Here is a 20,651-nt window from a genome sequence, read left to right on the forward strand (position 1 = left end):
CTGCCGTTGGCGAGATGATTTCATTTACACACTACCGCTGGTTTTTGCTACTCTTCATCCATTTTCTCTTGTTACTGCGCGCGTGTGTGTGTCTGTACGTAACTTTTTTTTCCATCATACAGTAACTTTAAACATCAAAAAGGATAACACTGTTTCCTTCTTGTATCTCGAGTTCAATCAATGCTGCTGGGTATGACTGTACTGCAACACTGACCAACTGCAGTTCCTCGTTTTAATCGTCCTAGAAACATGGAGTAGAAGCAAATGTTTAATTAAATGGTGTCTCGTTAGAAATAGTGTAGCGAACGAACATTCGAAAACTTCTTAAATATAATGCAATCTTCAACATTATGGAATGAGTTGAGTCAAGGATTTTTTCCTAATCTTTTCCTATACCTTCTTATTCTTGGGGTTTCTTACTTCAATTTGGTACAGGTACAGGATTCTCATTTTTAAGACATTTTTTAATCCTGTGCTAGTTTACAGGAACCCTGTAGGTTAAGCCAAAATTAAAAAAAGGTTTTAAGTGGAATCGCCATGCTGCAAATCTTGGAGAAGATGGCTGAACAGCAGTTGAACACGTACCATCTCTTCATAGATTTCAAGGCCGCATATGATAGCTAAGCCAGGGTTAAACTCTATGAGGCCGTGAGCTCTTTTGGAATCTCGGCCAAACTGATCAGGCTTGCTAGAATGACCATGACCAACGTCACATCCCAGGTGAAGGTGGATGGAAAACTCTCAGGGTCCTTTTCTTTGATGGGCTCACCTGTCTCCTATCCAACTTGGCGCTAAAGAGGGCCATCCGTGACTCGGGTGTGGAGTCTTCGGTAACCATCTGCTATAAGTCAACCCAGATCCTGGCATACGCTGATGATATAGACATCATTGGTCTGCGGCTTTCCCAGGTAGCACAGGCCTACCAAAGGATTGAGCAGGCGGCAGAAAACCTCGGGTTGCAGATTAACGAGGCAAAGACCAAATTGATGGTGGCACCATCAGCGGCCCTACTAAGAAATCCGGAACTACGTGGGGATGATATACGGATAAGTGACCGCAAATTTAAAGTCGTCCAAAACTTCACCTATCTTTGGTCAAAGGTCAGCACCGAAATCAGCATAGAGACAGAGTTGCACGCTAGGATGCTGGCGGCCAGCCGGTCATTCTACAGCCTGAGGAAACATCTCACCTCAAACAACCTGTCGCGACGGTCGAAGCTGGGACTGTATCGTACCTTTATAGTCCCAGTAATCATATATGCCTCTGAGAAATGGACCACCTCTCCGTCGTGCATCGAATTAGGCTCACCAGGCTCCCATGGGCTGCTCATGTTGTACGCATGGCACCGGACGACCCAGCTCAGAAAGGCTTTTTAGGCCGTCCACACGGACAGAGGAGGCGTGGTAGCCCCAGATTGAGGTGGGAGGATGGTGTGAAATCATCCGCCATCAAGACCGGGATAACGGATTGGCGGACGACGGCGTGGGACCGAGAGTGATTCCGGACTCTGCTGTGTCAGGCCAAGACCGCAAAGCAGTTGTAGCGCCTGATAAGTAAGTAAGTAAGTATAATTGGAATCATTCAGCTTCTGTACAGAAATATTCTAGGCGAACATTTTCACTCTCTGTTTTTAGTCAGACGTAAACGTAAGGTCCTGGTCAGATAATCTTTTGCATTTAACAGAATATGTTTTATACCTGACTAACGATACAGGACAGTGTTTCAAATGATAACACTAAAGCAAAATCGGATATTACTATAGAATGGATTATTCCATATAGCTGGCAAATAAAACACCCCAATATTCTTGGCCACCAAAAAGAATGACAAAAGATCTATCACAAAACGACCGAAGTAGACAACATAACCAGATTGGTTTCACGGTGTTCATATTTATGTTTGAGGCACTGCACTAAAGAGTAAGAAATTAAACACAATACTTTACCATTTCATTTGCCGTCGAGTTAGGCTGCGGTGTAATCTTGAGTGATGCATTCATGTCCCGACGGAACTGCAAAAGGTTCTGTGTGAATCTGAAAAAATGATCAAATTGGTATTGTTCAAATGTCGGTAAAATAGCTTCGGTTTTCAAATTACGCACTTGTCCCGATTCTGAATTAACAGGTTTCGCTCGATACCATCCATCAGCAATTCAAATAAACGTGCCATGTTTTGCTGTTTAGCTACAGGTTGGGACTGGATGAGTGTTTCACGGATTCGACTGTGAAATAAACAAAAAATATTTTTTTAATACAAATTTGTTAATACCTCCACAGTTCCTTGGGAACCATTCTTACCGAAAGCAATCCTCGTACAACAGTATTAACACGAGCAACGGACGGGACATGGACCAATGATGTTTGCAGTCCTCGAACATTACTATATTCATCATGGTCGATAGTAGACCCTGCAGGATTTCGGGATGCAGTTCCATTACCTTCAAAAACATGTTATTTTCTGGCGGAACTACCTGGCGATGTTTTTTGTTCGGGAATGTAGATACTGGAAGTATGATAGGCGGACATCAAAATAAAATTAAAGATTGCGATTGCAATTAGATTTGGTAGCTGTTGCGTGTCAGGATATCTTTTGATTTCCTGGGATGTAATGCAGCTCACACACATGTAAAATAAAATAGTATACTATTGTATAGTATAAACTATACAATAGTTACTATTGTATAGTAACAACTGACCGAGTACCGATTTCGGTTTCTGTACGGAAATAAATCCGCCCTCCCTAACGTGGTTCCATGGTGTAATGGTTAGCACTTTGGACTCTGAATCCAACGATCCGAGTTCAAATCTCGGTGGAACCTGCTCTCTCAAAGTCTTTTTTTTTAGTTTTTACTTTTCACACATATTCTACACATATTACAGATCCCTTCAAATCTTCACACGAAAATGCTCAAATTACTTAATTTGCTCATTTCATTTAAATCTCTTTCTATCATATCAGGCAGGTATGTCAAACTCGTATCACTGGAGTGTTAGCTTTTAATCAACACACTTTTTTCTTGCGTCACTGAAGTTCAATCATGCTAGTATTCCTTCTAACATTTTTTTTTTTGCATATAAACACAATACAAGACACAATAAAAACACTTCTTTCAACGAGCATATTCTCGCATAACGAGTATTTTTGTTTCTACTTATCGATTACGTGGAAATAAATAATGGAAAATCTAATGCGATCTAGCTTACAGTCCATTATCTTTTGTATTATACTAACATACTTTTGGAAAATCTGACGAGTTTATAAAGAAAAAATATTACAGCCACTTTCCAAAATAAAAATCCACAATTAAAACCAGTCAAGGAACATCAATTGAAGATTTTTCGATCGATAATGTTTTTCCCTGAACTCAGTCTGATGATCGGTTAAAGCAGTTTTAAATGTTGCAACATCTTTTCACTTCTGAAGTAAGAAAACCCCTTCTAATAGTGGATAACTTCACGAAAACGATGCTGTGTGTCATTTAAAATATTAAAGAAACTAGCGAAAAAATCTGAGCTATTATTTTGGTTACTCTTTTGTATCGAAATGAATGTTTAAACCAGTGTTCAGTGCAATATCATCGTAGGGACTACGAACTGTTCTCAGCGGCAATGAATTGAATTTTCGTACAAGCCTATAGCACAAAATCTTTTGACCGTGACCGAGAGTTTGACACACCTGGCATAAGTGTGTGATGACTAATCATTTTAATTAGCACTTGTATAGGAATGTTATTTAAATCACAAATGCGGATCATTGGAACCAACACCAGATCATTTCTTTACTTCTTTGCATAAAAGCATTGAATGTAAATTCAAGACTATGGTTATTAGTAATGGAAAAACAAGCAATTTCACTCCATACATCTCAATTACAGTAAAAGAACTCACCATTCAGTTGTAGCTGCTTGAAAATGTACGTCACAATGTGATCCAACGTTTGGCAACAAGATGAACAAATGACAGTTTCTGCAAAAGAAAATTATTAATCAAATTTATTCTTGCTACTCCTATCTAAAAAAAAAAAAAGATTTTATGGTTCTAAGCACTATACACTACACAGCAACTTACCTAATGCATTCAATCCTTGGGATATACTTTCTAGAATGTACAAAAATAGCGGTGGTTCGAGCGTGGATAGGTATGAGATGTGATCCTGGGCCAAGCACTGTATAAGCGTGTAGTACGATAGCGATAGTTTCGGGTAAACCTGCAACGAAAAGGAGTACATAATTACATTTAGAAAAATATAGCATAACATACATAATGATGCATCGGAAGCATCAGATTGACAACATACAAGTATATCCTCGTGCGGGATGGTCAATATCAGCTTAGCGGTCATGTTAAGCACATTATCTAGTGCATTATCGCCGTACAGCTTGAACACGCCAAAATTGACGTAGTTTCCACTGAGGATTTGCTTCAGCATTTGAAAACACACCGAAATGCCTTTCAGCTTCATGGGATACATCTGTTCGCTGGGCACATTTAGTGATAGCATACTTTCACCTGGAAGCAGGAGAAAACAATGAAATTAGTCGAGTTAATAATGTGATTGATCATTGCTGTAGGACATTCTTACCATAACAACAGATCAACTTGGACGTTTCTCTGAAGAGCAGGATGCCGTTTGGACTAGAGACATCAAACACCAAACGCTGCGATCGGTTGTAGACTAGTTCGGTGAATAGCTTCAGCACTGGTGTCGTGACCGTAGGATCGTGAGCCCACATTTGCACTGCTCGAATTAAGATGGGCGAATAGTCGGGATAGCTGAAATACGTCAGAGATTATAATAAAAACGAAACATACGTGCAGCTTTCATCCTACCACTTACATCCAATCAAACAGCATCATGTACGGCATTTTAGCATTGAACGCTAAGGCCAATCCTCGTAAATCGCGTGACAATCCTATCAGCTCCTTCTTGGCTTCTTCACTTGGAAAGTTCATCATGATGATGTTTTCGATCGTTTTCGTTAGCGGCATCATGAAGGTGTTGAAACGTTCCACGTCTTCACCGAGATCCATCATCAGCAAACGGCCTAGACAGGTGTAGAACATGCTGCGGCATCGTGTGGCAGCTACCGTACCAGAACCTAAGAATGAAAAGTGTTCACGCTGCGGATGGCAGAGAGCGATGCATTATTAAGCGGAGGTTACTAGAGGTTGATTACAAAGTATAGAGCTAGGAGCAAACTATTCATCAAACGTGAGGTTCGCTTGTTCGGGCAATTCTGTCTTCTGTGAACTATGCTGTTAGCAACTAAACTTCAGGCCATTTTACACTTTTTCAATAACAACTTAAGAGCATACGAATAAAGAAGACCGTTATCGTACTCTCACCATTCTACTACAAATATAAATTCAATACACATTACATCATTTTCCTCGTATTGTCACACAAATGTGTTGTTAGATTTTTTATACTGAGTGCTTAATTCAAGCGTATTGAGAAATTAATCGCAAATGCTAAACAGAACACCCGAACCGTTCCGACTCCAAATCCATGATCAAGGAAAGGAAAAAATACCGAATCTAACGGCTTTCTAAACCAATTGTAAGTTGTTTTATCAATTGAAACAGCGTAGCTAAACTGATGTAATGTGTATTCGAGTCGCAACATATTGTGCATCTTCATTTCTGCATTGTTCAAGCTATTCTGATGCTTGTCCTGTGAGTCGGTAAACCCTGTTAAGCACCATTTTAAAGAAAGCCAGAGAACACTCGCTCAACAAATTTCATCCTTACCGTACGATTGTTTAACATAAACTGGATCTCGTCTAATTTGATGAGCTTTCGCACGGAAGAGCAGATTAGGGTAAGGTCATTTAACAAAGCAAGCGTCTTTCGTAGCACCGGCTCCGAGTTACCCAAATATTTCAGGTTTGTTATACTGCAAATAATTCCAAAACACAACAGATTACAAATAAGTACAAAAACTTTTTGCGGAAGGCCTTTCTTTTTTTTTCTTTTGGTCTACTTACATCTTTCGACTTGTAACCGTCAGCATGGTCATATCGTCGTCACTCACTCCCAGTATCTCCGACAGACGCGGGAACATTTTCAACTTCTGCATGTGCTCCGTGATGTAAATCCTGCGTACATGCGCCAAAAAGTACATAAAGGCTAGTTCCAGCTTTTCGCATCCACACTGTGGCAACCGCGAATCGGTTAGCGTCATCAGCTGCAACACTCGTATGATAATGTCGCATTCCAGCACGTCATGGTCGTCGCACGAAGGTGTCGCAATCCGGCCACCGATCGATGCTCCAATGATGTACACCAGCCACGTGAGCTGACCTTCACAGATTTGCAAATCGATATGATTTGCGGTCGTTGGGCTGGACAGTATCTCTTGGTACCGGTTGGCCGTTTGATCGAACAGCTGCACCAACAGTGCACACGTTTTGTCGTACTCACAGCGCCCAATGGTAGAAAATTGTTCCAGCTGCTGCTGCACCACATCCGTATCGTCCACCGGATCTTCAAGCCCTTCGCGCACAATCACAGGGACGGCGTCCAGCTTCGAGGTAATGAACGCTTTCGTCACTTCCGGCGTGTACGTTTCTAGGAAATGCGGCTCGGGCGATTTCACGTACGGCAGTGACGCGATCAGCCGCTGCCATAGAGACAGCAAATAATGGATGCTATTCGGTGCTGATTGCCACATTTGCAACGATTGTACCGTAAACTTGGCTATCAACTGAATCGCTTCCGGGTAGTTTTCCACGATCACGAGCTCACTGAGCTGATAGTTGGATTTAAGCCGGGCCAGTAGTCGGCAAAACTCGTGGTAGTTTTCCGGATCGCTCAACCCGTGTGACGTTTTGAGAATATCCGTCGCACCCTTCACTAGCTTGGTGAGAAACTTGATACGCTCCGGATTGCTAAAAATCGAACGCCGAATTGATGTGATCTGGGCCAGACAGGATAGTGCCAAGCTGGACAGATGCGTCGGAAGTATGTGGTACAGATCGAAGAACAGCTTCAACGAATCGGATTCCGAGTCCAAAAATGCTGGCCGCCAGTTGGGCGGTATCTGTACCGTAGCGATATCATCCGACGATTCGTCAGCCGTAGCGCCGACGAAATCGTAGCTCAAACAATTCCGTGCCAGCTCTAGCAGATGCGTAAACAGTCCCTGTTGAGCTTCATCCAAACAGGCCAAATTTTTGCAAACATTATCTTTCGCCTGGCTAAGCAACGTGCACGCCAGTATGAAAATATCGTACAGCATCTTGTCACGGTACAGGCTCGTGATGCGCAGATGCTTGGGAAAGGTGAGATTGCAGGCCGCTTCCGACTGTTGGTTCATCTCCACGGTCAGTTGCGACAGAATTTGTACTCCAATTACGCAGTGCTCCACGGATCCGCCGAGAAACTCCTTCACATCTTGCAGAATATTTTGGAACACGTACTCCTGCTCGTACATGTCAATCCAGCAGAGCTTCGTTATTTTCACGAGCAGCGATATTAACGCTTGTATAACGAACGGCTGCAGATTCGGACGGGTCGCCAAATAGTTCAGCACGTAGTTTCGTATGTCCACTCGCTGCTGCATCCGCAACACCTGTATGTTTTTCGTCACCAGCTTCGTCAGGATGGTTGTGGCAAACAGTTGCGAGAAGCTCGAGTTCGCACGATCCAGCAGCGTTTGGCACTTGGACAGTGCATCGGGATCATCCTGGAAGTGGTACAGTACCTTTTCCGCTTCCGCCCGTCGTTGGGCATCGCGTGATTCGTAGAACTGTTTGCACAGTATTTCAAGCAATTCTGGCTCCTACGGGAGAGACAGGGAAGAATGATGATACAATTTCAATTTTCCTGATTCCCATTTCCGCTAGCACTTACCATGACGATCGAATGCAGTTTTTTACGGTTAACGACAATGAAATATCTCAGCAGTCACAGGCTTTGGATTGATTGGTCGTAAGTCAAGAGTGGTAACCTGTCCTGTGCGGAATAAATAAATAATTCTCGATTAGCGTACGCTACTTTTTGCACCAACACACATTCACGGGGAAGAACTCGTACTACACACAAGCGCTCGGAGGACGCATAAACAAACTTCTGTGGAATGTTATTTCCGATTCGTCATGGTCAAACTTTTTTTTACGCTCCTTCAGTTCTGGAGCATTATTCCAAACACGCGTCTTTCTCAGGATCGAATAGTAAAGTAAAAGAAATTGGCATTACTTTCTCGGTAACGGTTACGGCCAAGCATAGGGTTACCAAAAAGCATAGGGTAACTGACAAAAAGCTGCGGTAATTTCGTAAATAATCAACGCATATCACATACCGGCGTACAAAACTGAAAAAAGGTTGTGTTGAAGGATCTTCTCCACAATCAACATCATTACCACCATCCACACAATATGACAGAGGGCCGCCAGCAGTGTGATGACAATTCGTGTTACCGGCAGACAAAGTGCTACTTTCAGCAAAAGAAACACAATACAAATACAACACAACAGTGAAGCAGCCAAGATTGCCGAAACATCCGTCCACTGTATCGTTGTGAAATTAGTTAAGCCGTCTCGTCCGTGACTTCTGTCGTCGCGAATGCCGCACCAGCTAGATAAGCAGCCGAGGCTATTTAGCCTTTTGCATGCTCCGATTTTTTGTTGCTTTACTCTCGTATAGCTCGTAGACAAAAAAAGGCGTAATGAGGGATGTTTTCAGTTTCACGTACACTTTTTCGGCGTCACTCCATCGAACGAAAGGCGGCCCCCGCTTACGAACCGGCTCCGGTTTGTGCTTGATTCGTCGTCGCAAATGTTGATGCTACCCCGACTTAAACTTCGACTTGATTGCTTGTTTTTCCGCAAGTGTGTGGTAAATATTTTACTCCTCCTATCGCCGCAATAGCTTCTCTGCATAGAGGCAAACGTTTTGGAGCGAACCGAGATAGCTAGATATGGTGGCGACGACACTGAAGTAGCGATTTTCAATGCCGCCATGATAATTTCGACGTGAAGTTTCACGTGATTTTAGAGGAAAGGAAATTATTGATGTAGTGTATTAACAGTTTTTAAAATTGATTAACAAGCGATTTGAAATCAAAATAAGAAATGTAAATTAAATACTTTTGAATGAAAAATAAAAACAGCACCTCCGGAGGGAACCTGAACTTCACATGGCGAAACGTACAGCACACCTTGAATTCAAACACCGTGTGAGCATTATTTTCGAAACGTCTTATATCATGTCCGAAGAATCCCATTGTATATGTCGAACTTCGAAATTTTCCGACCGTCTGATGTTTGAATTTTAACTAATCGTTGAAATGAATATCGGCGGTTAAAACCAGGATGATCAAAATACTCATTAATGCTTTATGCCTTTATCTATCAAATTTGATGTATCTTTCTTTCAAGCAAAAGTTGTTTGCACTATTTTGCGACCTAATTTAGCACTAAATTAACACAAGTTTGCTTTGCTAGTACGAAGCATTCAAAACAAAAACACGGCAAGAGATAGTGTGTACTGCTGCGTACAACTACATACTCCATCAAAAGTAGCTTCGCTTCACATTTTTCGCTACAGCTATAAGATTGTTTAGAAACATTCCGGCCATTGATCTGGTGCTTTATTCGCTGATCGACACTGATAATTGTTTCAGGATGATCACCGGTGCCCGTTTTTCGTGACCTGTTCTCATTCGAGTTCCACCCTCCAAAGTAATCGCACAAAATTAAGTTTTTGGGGAAAAAAAATGCAATTACAGTTGGTAGTAGCGTTGTCGCTACTAGCGGCCAGCCTTGTGTCGGCAACCGAGCGCCATGGTCAGGATCCTTTCAACGATGAATTTTTACGCCGAGTGCTTGCACGTGCCCGTAGCTGGAAACCCGACACAAACTTCCAATCAAACGTCCACTTCCATGCGTTTCGATCGCTGAAGGGGATCGGGGAGAGTCGAACCGGATTCAAGGTACCGATCAGACGGTACGAATATGTGTACGATATCGAAATTCCCGAGTCGTTCGATGCACGTGACCATTGGCCGAACTGTGATTCGCTGCGTGAAATCCGTAACCAGGGTACGTGTGGTTCTTGTTGGGCCGTTGCAGCGGCTAGTGTAATGTCCGACCGAGTCTGCATCCACTCGAACGCGACCCTCAACGTGGCACTGGCTGCCGAAGATCTGATGGGATGCTGTGCCGACTGTGGCAATGGGTGTAATGGTGGTTTTCTCGATGGAACCAGCTTTCAGTACTGGGTGGATGCGGGCTTGGTGAGTGGCGGTGCGTACAATTCGACGGATGGTTGTAAACCGTATCCTTTTAAGCCGTGCGAATATCCATTCCACGAGTGTCACGTGGAGGTATCGCCCAAATGTACGCATCACTGTCACGATGGCGCTGACCGGCACTATTCGAAGGATAAACTATTTGGTCAGGTAGCGTACAGTGTACCGATGGATGAACGCGTGATACGGTACGAAATTATGACCAATGGACCGGTGGAAGCAGGGTTCGATGTGTACGAAGATGTGCTGCTGTACAAGTCGGGCGTTTATCGACACGTGTACGGGGAAAAGATCGGAAAGCACGCGGTGCGCATTATAGGTTGGGGCAGAGAAGGTGGTTTGCCGTACTGGCTGATCGCAAACTCGTACGGCGATGATTGGGGAGATCATGGGTACTTTAAGTTTGTGCGAGGATCGAACCATTTGGGAATTGAGTCGAAGATCATCACTGGTCTACCGTTGATCTGATAACAAAATCAGAAGATTCAACACGGATTGAAATAAAATTTCTTTCACAATAAACTCCAAAACACAAAGCTTATTGTTATTGTTCGAAAAAAGAAAAGTCCGAGCGATCTTTATTGGTCTTTCCTACAAGCAAAATCAGCCTCTATCTCTTTCTTTCCGCCGTCGGCCTCCTGTTTTCCGGAATGATATTTTTAACAGCTACCATGTATATGTGTTTGTCCCCGTTTAAAGCTTGGGCAACCCAGCCGAAATGGAACTTTCGATGCCGAGATGATCCTCACCTCGGAGAATCTTGAAGAAACCATTATCACCCCAGTCACTGTTCCACGAGTTGGCAATAAGCCAATACTTTGTGTCATTCTCAACGCCCCATCCCAGTATGCGAATCGCGTGGCCACCAAGCATTTTGCCCGTCACATGCTGATAAACGCCCTCCTTATAGTGAAGCAAATCTTCGTACACAGTAAACGCACCCTCGACCGGTCCATTGGTCATGATTTCCTTCTGAATCTGTTCCTCGTGGCGTGCGATCGAGTACGATCGTGCGCCGTACCGTTTATCCTTCTGGTACGGCACATTATAGCTGTCCTGGCATTTTTTCAAGCATTTGGGAGTTTTGCCCCCTTCACCCTCACACGACGGGCGCGTCCCGTTGACGTGATGTTCGCACGGTGCAATGGCGTACGGCTGGCAGCCCATGTTCGATCCGAACGGCCCACCGCTGACCAATCCCTTGTGCACCCAGTAGCTCCATGCCGCACCTGGGAATCCTCCATTGCAACCGAACCCGCACGTGTGACAGCACGAAACGAGATCTTCGGCCGAAAAACGGAAATGAACTTTACCGCCCGACGCAATACAAACACGGTCCGACATAGCCTCAACAGCACCGAACGCCCAGCACGAACCGCACGAACCTTGATCGCGGATTTCGCGAATGGTAGGACAGTTTGGCCACTGTTCGCGTGCGTCAAAGTTTTCCGGCAGATCGTCCCCGTCGTTTAGCTCGTGCAGTAGTTCGGGCTCACGAAATTTGTCCGCATCCGGGTGAACGCCCATCAGGCCGCGAATGTACGTGAGGGAAGTGTCCGGGTGGAAATTGTACCCCGCACGCCATGTAGTAGCCTTGGTGTTGATTTCTTCGATGAATTTCGACGACAGTGCATACTTCTTGCCAAAGCCGGCCTTTGCCGCACTCGTCTGGCCGATAGCGACGAACGCTACGAGCACTAGATGGAACAACATTTTCTACAACAGAAGAAAGCAACGGCTGTAATTATTCACTCGACCTTTGTAATACATTTGCATTGATGGTGGTTTACAAGCAGATAAGCCTGTGGCGAATGTTACTGCAAATGTGTGTTTATTATGGTGATGATGAATCAGCAAACATGTCAACAAAGTTTGCTCCGAGAACGAAAACTGCCACAGGACACAGACACACAAGACAGATAAGAATGTAGTTTTCGAAATTGATTTAGTATCATCATCCGATTGGGAAGTAGGGAGCTTTACACAGCATTTTTCTATCAGCCGGTGAAGGAAAAAAATACACACATACAGCTTCCTAGATTCCTTTGTGTCTTGCCTTTTCACAACCTAACCTACTTACTCTGTTGCTACGCAATTCGTTCTGGTGTCTCTTTGTTCATTGTTTGCTCACAAACGCCATCATTACCGACCGTTCGACCAAAATAATTTACAGAATATGTGTATGAAAGGAATGTACTGTACGATTAGAATAGTGGGTATGAATACTAATTGATTGGAATCATCCTAATGAGATTAGAAAGCGAAAATGCAAAGCCAGCTCAATGGAAAGATGGTTTCCAATGGTATCTAATCGATTGGACCATTTTACGGTGCTTTTTCTGATGCTCTCCTCACCTTTGTAGTTTTATTGATTGCCTAGCGAAATGTTAGCTAACTATTACTTCAATTATTTCAACACTTACCAATTATTGCGTCTCTTTGCGTTGCGATTTGTTATTCGATTGACGCTGGAATGTATTGACTGCAATTAAATTCTGCTTGCCATAACGTTTTGACAGCCCAATTAACAGATTGACGTTTACCGATCACCAAGTAAGCGTACCCAATTGTAATTCAAGCAATTACCGTCAGGCGCTGTATAGTAAAAGACAGCTAACGGACAAGTTTTTGAAAATACCGTTTGATGACTTTTCAATGAACTCATTTAATCATAGTTAAACACGTATTTGTAACAAACAATCGGTTTTATTATTTTTATCATAACTTTGTCTCAGCATGTTCTCCCAGTACTCACATACACGTCTGAGGAATGAACCCGGCGCATTTTTTGTGCAAAACTGAACAAAAATAACAAGAAAATTCGTAATGAATCTAAATATAATTCCTTCCACAAAAACGAAACTGACGAAATTTCGTCACCAACCAATGACTCTTGCTAAGCCTAAATTGAGATAATAGTAGCTGTCTCAATTCGAGTGTTTGAGAGGTAGATGTCAGTGGAGAATTTCAGCTTTTAACGACAAACTCAGTGTTTGTCGATATTTTTCAAATGCGCCGTCAAACACTCATGATTTATGTTTTATACAACCATTTCATTCATTCAGACGAATACTCTGACCCCGCGCGGTCAAAGATTCACAACAGCCTTTAGGCGATAAATTTTCTGTTTATATATTGTACTCACAGTTATATTCAATCAGGAAGAAATTCGATGTGGGATTGGAAAAGATTTAATTTATTTTTGGGTACAACAGCACGTTGCAATTAGAACCATTTCTACACACAGTCTCCGATCGATAGAAGAAGCCTCGGAGTTATCGTTACACTAAATTTGCATCTCACGCGTTCACCAATGTATCCTTCTTCCCGTTTTAACGAACTAGCATGCTCTTAGTGAAACACATTTGCAACGTTTAATCTCTGCCTATGCGCATTTGTTCATTAACCCCACATCCATCTTATCGTTAAATGCCCAGCCGTTCTGACTATTTCGTACACAACTACTAGTAAAGCTAGAATCCCGGGGCAATTTTCTTGTTGGCCCGGTGGCAAAGTTCGAGAGCTCGTATGAATGAAATGCGTATTTCACTCTTCTATCTGCTATATCGCAAACATGGATCAGATTCGAGTTGCGATCCGTTCGTCGAACTCTATTTGTCTTAGGAAATCTCAATTTTCTTTTACGAAGACGAACCAGTAAGGGTCGTAGCTTCTCCCGAAGGGGCGGCTGTTGATGATCGGGTAGTGGACTTCTTCATTGCACGGGCCCGAATATTTTGCATCGTATTGATGGTGAGCTTTTCCATCAAGCGTGGTGAAACGAAGCTCAACATATTGATCGCTAGCTCTAGTAGAGCGTGTGGAAAGTAACCTGTGGTTTGACGCGTGTGACCAAGCGTGCTGATCGCGCTAGCCACAAACACTTTAGGCGAACAGGCCATCCAGGTACTCTTCCGAATCTTTGACATATTGGTAGCTACCGGGCCGGGTAGTACCGATTGTACCACTATATTATGTTTCGCGTACTCAGAGGCAAGATCTTCGGAAAATTTGTCCATGTATGCTTTCGAGGCAGAGTATACGGTCAGCAGTGGGGCCGGAATGACGGCGGACAGTGATGAAATGTTGATCACAACACCTGCGTGCCGTTTTACCATGCCGGGCATAACTAACTGACACATGCGCGTCACCGACAGAATGTTGCAGCTGAGCAGATTCTTAATCAGCTTTTCGTTGTCCGGCAGTTCCAGCAGGTATTCCGGGTTCGCATAGCTCATGCCGACATTGTTCACCAACACACCGATTTCCATATTCTGGATTTGTCGCTGGATTTGTTCGTAGATTTCTCCACCGCTAGTAAAGTCGGCGGCAATAACCATCGTGCGCACTTTGAATTCCGTTTCTGTGGAGAAAAATAACGGAATAATTGGCATTATTTTTGTGTCGCAGGGATAGCATTAAAGGAGGCAAACCTTCAAGCATTAATTTAATACTTACCAATTTCTTTAGCCACATCCTGTAGCTTTGAAAGGGTTCGACTGACCAAAATAATGTTGAGTCCCTTGCGGGCAAGCTAAAAAACAAGAAGAGCGAGATTTTCATTTCATTTCACTATTACAAAAAGTCAATGCTGCTACTAAACATAACAACAAATGTAAATATGCGTTTTTGTCCACTCTGCCTAATGAACTTTTGCTTTCTCCGTGAAAATATCACAATAAAACGGACAAAGGAAATGAACATAGACTTTTCTTCATGCAGTTGAAAGGTAGTAAGCACACCTGGGAGTATAGTGACGAGTCATGTAAAGTGAAACTGTTTACTCTATCCGGTGCAATTCGACGAACGATGATGTCCCACCAAGAGAGGCTAGAGAGATTTGCTTCGCCTATGCAGCACCACTTTTAGATTGAAAGCAAAAACCACCTCACTCACTTAAGCGCTGTAGTGGCTAGTGCTCGATCGATTCAACTTTGCTGATGGTTGTTGAATTTGCTTCCGACTGCATGACCCTTTGTGATGGTGTGACGAAGGAAACCACAAAAGAAAAGAAACTCTCCACAAGTGGTAAAAGAAAACTCATTTATGCAACTCATTGTTGACCGGACGGGCCAAAGTTAGGTGTGCAGTAGAGCACACGAAAGCGGGGTGTTGAATTTCACTTCCAATAAAATCGTATAATATTAGCTTGAAAAAGTAAGTGTCTCCGCTGGTGGGTTGGATCTGATTTTGGGGTTTGGGTACATTTCTTATTTAAAAAATCTTTTGAGAGTAGGTTCTGAATTAATAAACAACCGTAAAACACTGTATTCGGATATCAGTCAGATTACCCTCATAAAGCTCGCCATTCGCCATTTTTTCGATTTTCTGCGTAGATCATCACTATTGTGCGTCACGAAAAAATAGATACTAACGGCTGTTGCGTGTAGTAAATTGAATCGATCGTTCAATCTACACAAGACAAGCGATCATGTTTGTGCGCACTTGACTTTTACCAGTCAACCTTCGCCGGTGTAACTGCATTTCATTCCGCGTTCCTCATCATGTGTGTACGGGAAGGGGAAAGGCAGTTTATTCTACACGCGTTACTATTACTACTACTACTTCTTACCGCTTGAGCGTACGCTTTTCCTATGCCATCGGTTGCACCTGTGATGACTGGAAAGAGAGAATAAAAGATAGTATTTGAATATAATAAAATAAGTACGATAAAAAACAAAAAAATAAATGTAAATTTTACTGCTAAATAAAAATTTTGAAGTTGAAAGGCCAAGAAGTAAGTAATAGATAAGTGGGTGTGATAATTAATTGAAAGAAACAACATCGACTATCAACAGCAGAGAAGTCGAAAAACTTTTCGACCATACTGACTCCAATATTTCTGTTTTTCAATTTAGAGAAAACGTTCCTATTATTGGGTAAATCTTAAAATGGCATAGAAAGTGGCTTAAAGTGGCATAGAATCAGCCACTTTTTTCCATTCTGACAAATAGATTAAAGCTCATAAGGTCATAAAAAAATCTTTATAGTTTTGAGCATCACTTTATTATTTTTTTCAACGCCAGAATTGGTAACCGCTTATAGTAAAAAAGAAGCTTTTTTTGACTAAAAAAAAATTACACTTCGGCTTATTAGAGGAAATGTCTCCCAGTTTAGATAAATGGCTAGCTATTTTACTTGTAAATTAACTTTAAGTACTAGTGATCTTAATCTATTGTCCGTTTTAGTTGTTTGTAAGTCAACCCAGATCCTGGCATATGCTGATGATATAGACATAATTGGTCTGCGCCTCTTACAGGTAGCCGAGGTTTACCAAAGAATCGAGCAGGCGGCAGAAATCCTCGGGTTGCAGATTTACGAGGCAAAGACCAAATTGATGGTGGCACCATCAGCGGCCCTACTAAGAAATCCGAAACTACGTGGTGATGTACGGATAGGTGTCCGCAAATTTGAAGTCGTCCAAAACTTAACATATCTCAGGCGCTAGGATGTTATCGGCCAGCCGGTCATTCTACAGCCTAACAAAACATCCCACCTCAAACAACCTGTCGCGACGGTCGAAGCTGGGACTGTATCGTTCCTTTATAGTCCCAGTACTCACATACGCCTCTGAGACCCTGTCTCAGACGCCCTCATGGCCCCTGTCCAAAACAGACGAAGCCCTCTTAGCCGCGATCGAACGGAAGATGCTCAGAAGGATCGTTGGCCCCGTATGTGTGGAAGGACAATGGAGGAGCCGCTACAACGACGAGCTGTACGAACTGTATGACGACCTCACCGTCGTGCATCGAATTAGGCTCACCAGGGGCTCCCATGGGCTGCTCATGTTATACGCATGGCACCGGACGACCCAGCTCAGAAAGTCTTTTTAGGCCGTCCTCACAGACAGAGGAGGCCCGGTATGCCCAGATTGAGGTGGGAGGATGGCGTGGAATCATCTGCCATCAAGTGCTTTGATTCATAATCCAGAAAGGCCGGTAAATAGATATATAGGCTGGGCTTTAGACAGTAAACGATATCTAATTTCATTATTCACAAACATATTTTAAAACAAAACTCTCTAAATTTTCAATCGCCGAACAATTGCTGTGATCTTTGTTTTAGCTACTTTTTAATTAAAATTTATTTTAGTTTAACGGACCTCTGGCCTAAATACAACAGAATAAACGTTTTATAATACTCTAAGAGCTTGCATTACACTACACAAAACAAATCATTAGTACGCCCAACACTCCAAGCACAATTAATCTTCCCTTCGATCAAGCGATCGTGAGCAAATGATCAGTTTTGTTGAAGGGCATAATTTCGCACCCATAATTTGAGGTCATCGGGCGTACTTGCACACACACACACGACTATTGAAATGTACCGATCATAGGCCACCAACAGTGCATGCAACAGAATAGACCAACAGAGCAGATTAGCAGCAGTGTTTAACCTTCTCTCGGACTGGCCGCCCATTAGCGAACGATAGCATGTTTCTTTCTTCGCCCACAACGGAAGGCGAATGATCTTAGTTATGTGGATCGTCATCGATCTACACAGATTACTAATCCCAGCGCAGTTAGGTTGCTCACAAAGGTAATTCGTTTCAATGTCAACTAGTTGAGAGCCTCCGGTCAGTCATGGGGTCAGGCATATCTTTATGCAAGGGTCAGAAGAGAGTGTTATCGATGATTGCGCACGTGATTGAGCGTTTGCCACTGTAAGCATTTTGCTGGGTTGTAATGAATCGATTAAATGTTACAAAAAGCTTCTCCCAGAAACATTTTTCTATCTTTAAACCCCTTTTGGTAAGACGAATGTCTCTGAAGCTATTTTTTACTTGTGATCTTAACACATTTCACGCTTTGGTGGACAAATATTCCCTGTAACGGACACTTTTTGTTCACATGTTCTCACCACACGTCAAAGATTCTGTTTATCACTCTCGCTGTGCTCCCTTCTAGCAAGAACACCTTCAACTTGAAGTGTTCGTGTGTGTTAATGTTGATTTTTTAAATCATTCCCTTCAGGTTACAAGTGCGCGATGGTAATGGGAAGAAAAATAACGAAATTGACGCAATTACTGGAGAGCACACTATTATTCGCGGGATTTGTGAACTTTTTGCTCCTTAAAATAGATGAGTTCCTTGCTTTTGTCGTTCTTCCTGTTGCTATAGGATCCTATTTGCTTCCCCTGTATCCCCGAAGTAGATGGGATGCAAATGACATAGTACGCCATGATTAGCACTTTGTGAATGATGGCAAAACGTGAGTAGCATCGTCAAGACAAGGTTCGAAAAGTGTGTGTGTGTTTTTTTACATCATCCCTATGGCCATGCTTCATAGTTAGCTCATATAGAATTACCAAGAAGGTATGTAATACACGTCTAGAACTTCGACAACAAAGCAAACGTGGTCAGTTTTCGGTTTGTCAGCCAGAAAGATACGTCAGCACCAAGTGAGTCCACTTCAAATTTTTGGAGAAAACCGGTTTTTATGGGTAGGAATGCTTGGCTAAAAGGTAACTTTCTTTTCCTTCCCGAAAAAAGCCTCCACAAGTCTTTTGAGTTCAAGAGACGCGTCGTGGTCGTTGGATGGCTCAATGCTAAAACCAGCAGATATCGATCAACGCCGGAATTTACTGTAGTCGCTAGTAGTAATAGTGGAGTGGTGGTAAAGCTTTTATAACCGGTTGTTTTTTTTTTATATGCTTCGAATTTAATCAGTTGCGCTTTCGTGACTTCCAATGGAATATGCACCGGAAGTCTGTGAAGGAGAAAATACCCAAAAAATGTATCTGCTTGTGAGAGTTTCAGGGTGTGTTACGTATTCACTCGTAAAAGTGACCTAACTCGACTATCACAAACATAAGTCTGTAACTGACAACGGAAACCCGTTTCAAGTATTGCATTTTTTCTATTACAAGCAGTAAAACTGTTCTTATCTCCCGTGTTTAGATCGACCTTTGGTTATGATGGTCTCAATATGTTTGCAATTTCCAAATCGTTTATCAGTCCTTGGGTAGTCTATAGTTGGTTTGGCGATGTTTCAAACTGGTTTGCTCAAATTCATGGGCCTTAATTAACCTACACCGAAGCTGTGAAAAAGGGATATTTTCTCACAGTGAGACTGTCACGCGAAATCTTCATCAAACACCATTGGAATTTTGGGATTAACCAGGTGATTTAATAGTATCATTGGCCCGATGCCGGACAAAAGACATGTAATTATTTCGCAATTTACCATTGTTGTAGTCCTACTGGCTAAAACAAAAATCAATCCATAGTACCAAAAACAATCGTCAAATGGTTTCACAACTAGAAATTATATGAGAGGATTAACAAACGGCCTCCACCAGACCGGTTTAGTATTGCGAATATTTTTCGTTTTGCACTTTATCGGCGGAGTGTCACGGGCATCAAGAACAGAAAGATTGTGCCACCCAAATTTATTCACAAACCAGACGCAATGGGTTTGTTTGCCTCTTTGTGTGACAAATCGAATATCAGACGAGAGGACGTTTTGAATCAGGAAGCGGACGTCGATCGGAACCGTCGATTGGAGTAAACCAGTTCCGCCATCCACTAATATCTTCCAATTATCGCACAGGTTCTAAGGACATTTCACAAGCTAGAAGACAAACTCGGTGTCGAATAATCTCTATCGCTGGACACAACACTTTGAAGCACACATCTCCGGCACCAATACTTACGGGCCCATTCGCCAGTCTTTTTCAGATTAATGCGGCAACCGAACACCTTTGGTCCGATAAGGTTTTGATAAATCCAGGGAAACACCTTGCGCAATATGAACAGCGACACCAGGACGGCGCTGGTACTGCCAAGAACGCTCGATACGGTGACCATTTCTTCGGTGGCGGTGCACGTTCAAAGCTCGTCCGACACAACGGGGTTATATTTTAAATTCTACACTAGCAGTAAACACCACCACTTTGCTCAACCCCGTGTGCAGCACACCGGATGTCAATCGAAGGAACGGGACCCGGCTAAATCACGCACGCGGTACAGGGAAGTACGGGAATATTCCACGCTCCGCCAGAACACAACACACACTGAAGCACAGTGTCGGACGTGCACAGGACCGAACCCACCCGTCGAAACCCGTCTATCGTGAGGTGCGAACGACGAATAATCTTTCCTGATCGTGGCAAGCGCTGGAAACGTCCCGTAGGGGTATGGCGTTGTTGTAGGTAGTAGGGTGTACGGTTAGCGTCGTTTGTTTCGAATCACTCACCACCACACACCGCTTGCCTTGCTGATGGGGTGAGGTGTGCAAATAAGCTTCGTATTTTATTGATAAGCGCTTCGTCAGCAACGAACGCCTTTGGTGTGACGCGGTGGACGATTTTTGTTGTTGCAATTGCTTGACAAAAATATGGTACGCAACCGGGTGCACTACACTGCCTATCGATCCAGATTCCAGCGAGGGACTAA

At 43.0% G+C, this 20,651-nt stretch overlaps 5 protein-coding genes and 1 non-coding gene across 6 annotated transcripts in view; 2 read left to right on the forward strand and 4 right to left on the reverse strand.

Annotated features, from left to right (window-relative positions):
- The window catches only part of LOC126558919 (GILT-like protein 1), a 149,413-nt gene that overhangs the window by 86,225 nt on the left and 42,537 nt on the right, over nt 1-20,651 (reverse strand). The window lies entirely within an intron of this gene.
- LOC126556874 (ran-binding protein 16) lies at nt 108-7,950 on the reverse strand. Its single transcript, XM_050212419.1, has 12 exons — nt 7,854-7,950; nt 5,987-7,782; nt 5,751-5,895; nt 4,837-5,120; nt 4,582-4,772; nt 4,297-4,508; nt 4,068-4,206; nt 3,888-3,965; nt 2,298-2,502; nt 2,102-2,221; nt 1,946-2,033; nt 108-241 (listed from the first exon to the last, which is right to left on the reverse strand). Exons 1-12 carry the CDS (start codon nt 7,854-7,856, stop codon nt 233-235), a joined length of 3,270 nt encoding a protein of 1,089 aa, XP_050068376.1. The 5' UTR covers nt 7,857-7,950; the 3' UTR covers nt 108-232.
- Trnaq-cug (transfer RNA glutamine (anticodon CUG)) lies at nt 2,747-2,818 on the forward strand. The gene has a single exon. It is a non-coding gene; the product is annotated as a tRNA-Gln (tRNA).
- LOC126558516 (cathepsin B-like) lies at nt 9,718-10,719 on the forward strand. The gene has a single exon (XM_050214540.1). The coding sequence runs from the start codon at nt 9,718-9,720 to the stop codon at nt 10,717-10,719; it is 1,002 nt and encodes a 333-aa protein (XP_050070497.1).
- LOC126558488 (cathepsin B-like) lies at nt 10,944-12,768 on the reverse strand. The gene is made up of 2 exons (XM_050214511.1): nt 12,675-12,768; nt 10,944-11,967 (listed from the first exon to the last, which is right to left on the reverse strand). Exon 2 carries the CDS (start codon nt 11,962-11,964, stop codon nt 10,945-10,947), a length of 1,020 nt encoding a protein of 339 aa, XP_050070468.1. The 5' UTR covers nt 11,965-11,967; nt 12,675-12,768; the 3' UTR covers nt 10,944.
- LOC126558519 (very-long-chain 3-oxoacyl-CoA reductase) lies at nt 13,893-20,088 on the reverse strand. Its single transcript, XM_050214543.1, has 4 exons — nt 19,910-20,088; nt 15,824-15,870; nt 14,710-14,785; nt 13,893-14,614 (listed from the first exon to the last, which is right to left on the reverse strand). Exons 1-4 carry the CDS (start codon nt 20,061-20,063, stop codon nt 13,893-13,895), a joined length of 999 nt encoding a protein of 332 aa, XP_050070500.1. The 5' UTR covers nt 20,064-20,088.

Source organism: Anopheles maculipalpis, chromosome 2RL (assembly GCF_943734695.1).
Source record: "Anopheles maculipalpis chromosome 2RL, idAnoMacuDA_375_x, whole genome shotgun sequence".
NCBI lineage: Eukaryota > Metazoa > Arthropoda > Insecta > Diptera > Culicidae > Anopheles > Anopheles maculipalpis.

Bases quoted from the DNA above. Each gene is read 5' to 3' on its own strand.
- LOC126556874 (XM_050212419.1), bottom strand. The intron at 5,896-5,986 runs GTAAGTAGACCA...AATTATTTGCAG, and splicing joins ACGGTTACAAGTCGAAAGAT to TATAACAAACCTGAAATATT. The intron at 2,034-2,101 runs GTGCGTAATTTG...TCATTTTTTCAG, and splicing joins TTAATTCAGAATCGGGACAA to ATTCACACAGAACCTTTTGC.
- LOC126558516 (XM_050214540.1), top strand. From the start codon at position 9,718: ATGCAATTACAGTTGGTAGTAGCGTTGTCGCTACTAGCGGCCAGCCTT.
- LOC126558488 (XM_050214511.1), bottom strand. From the start codon at position 11,964: ATGTTGTTCCATCTAGTGCTCGTAGCGTTCGTCGCTATCGGCCAGACG.
- LOC126558519 (XM_050214543.1), bottom strand. From the start codon at position 20,063: ATGGTCACCGTATCGAGCGTTCTTGGCAGTACCAGCGCCGTCCTGGTG. The intron at 14,786-15,823 runs GTAAGAAGTAGT...CTTGTTTTTTAG, and splicing joins GAAAAGCGTACGCTCAAGCG to CTTGCCCGCAAGGGACTCAA. The intron at 14,615-14,709 runs GTAAGTATTAAA...TTTTCTCCACAG, and splicing joins GGATGTGGCTAAAGAAATTG to AAACGGAATTCAAAGTGCGC.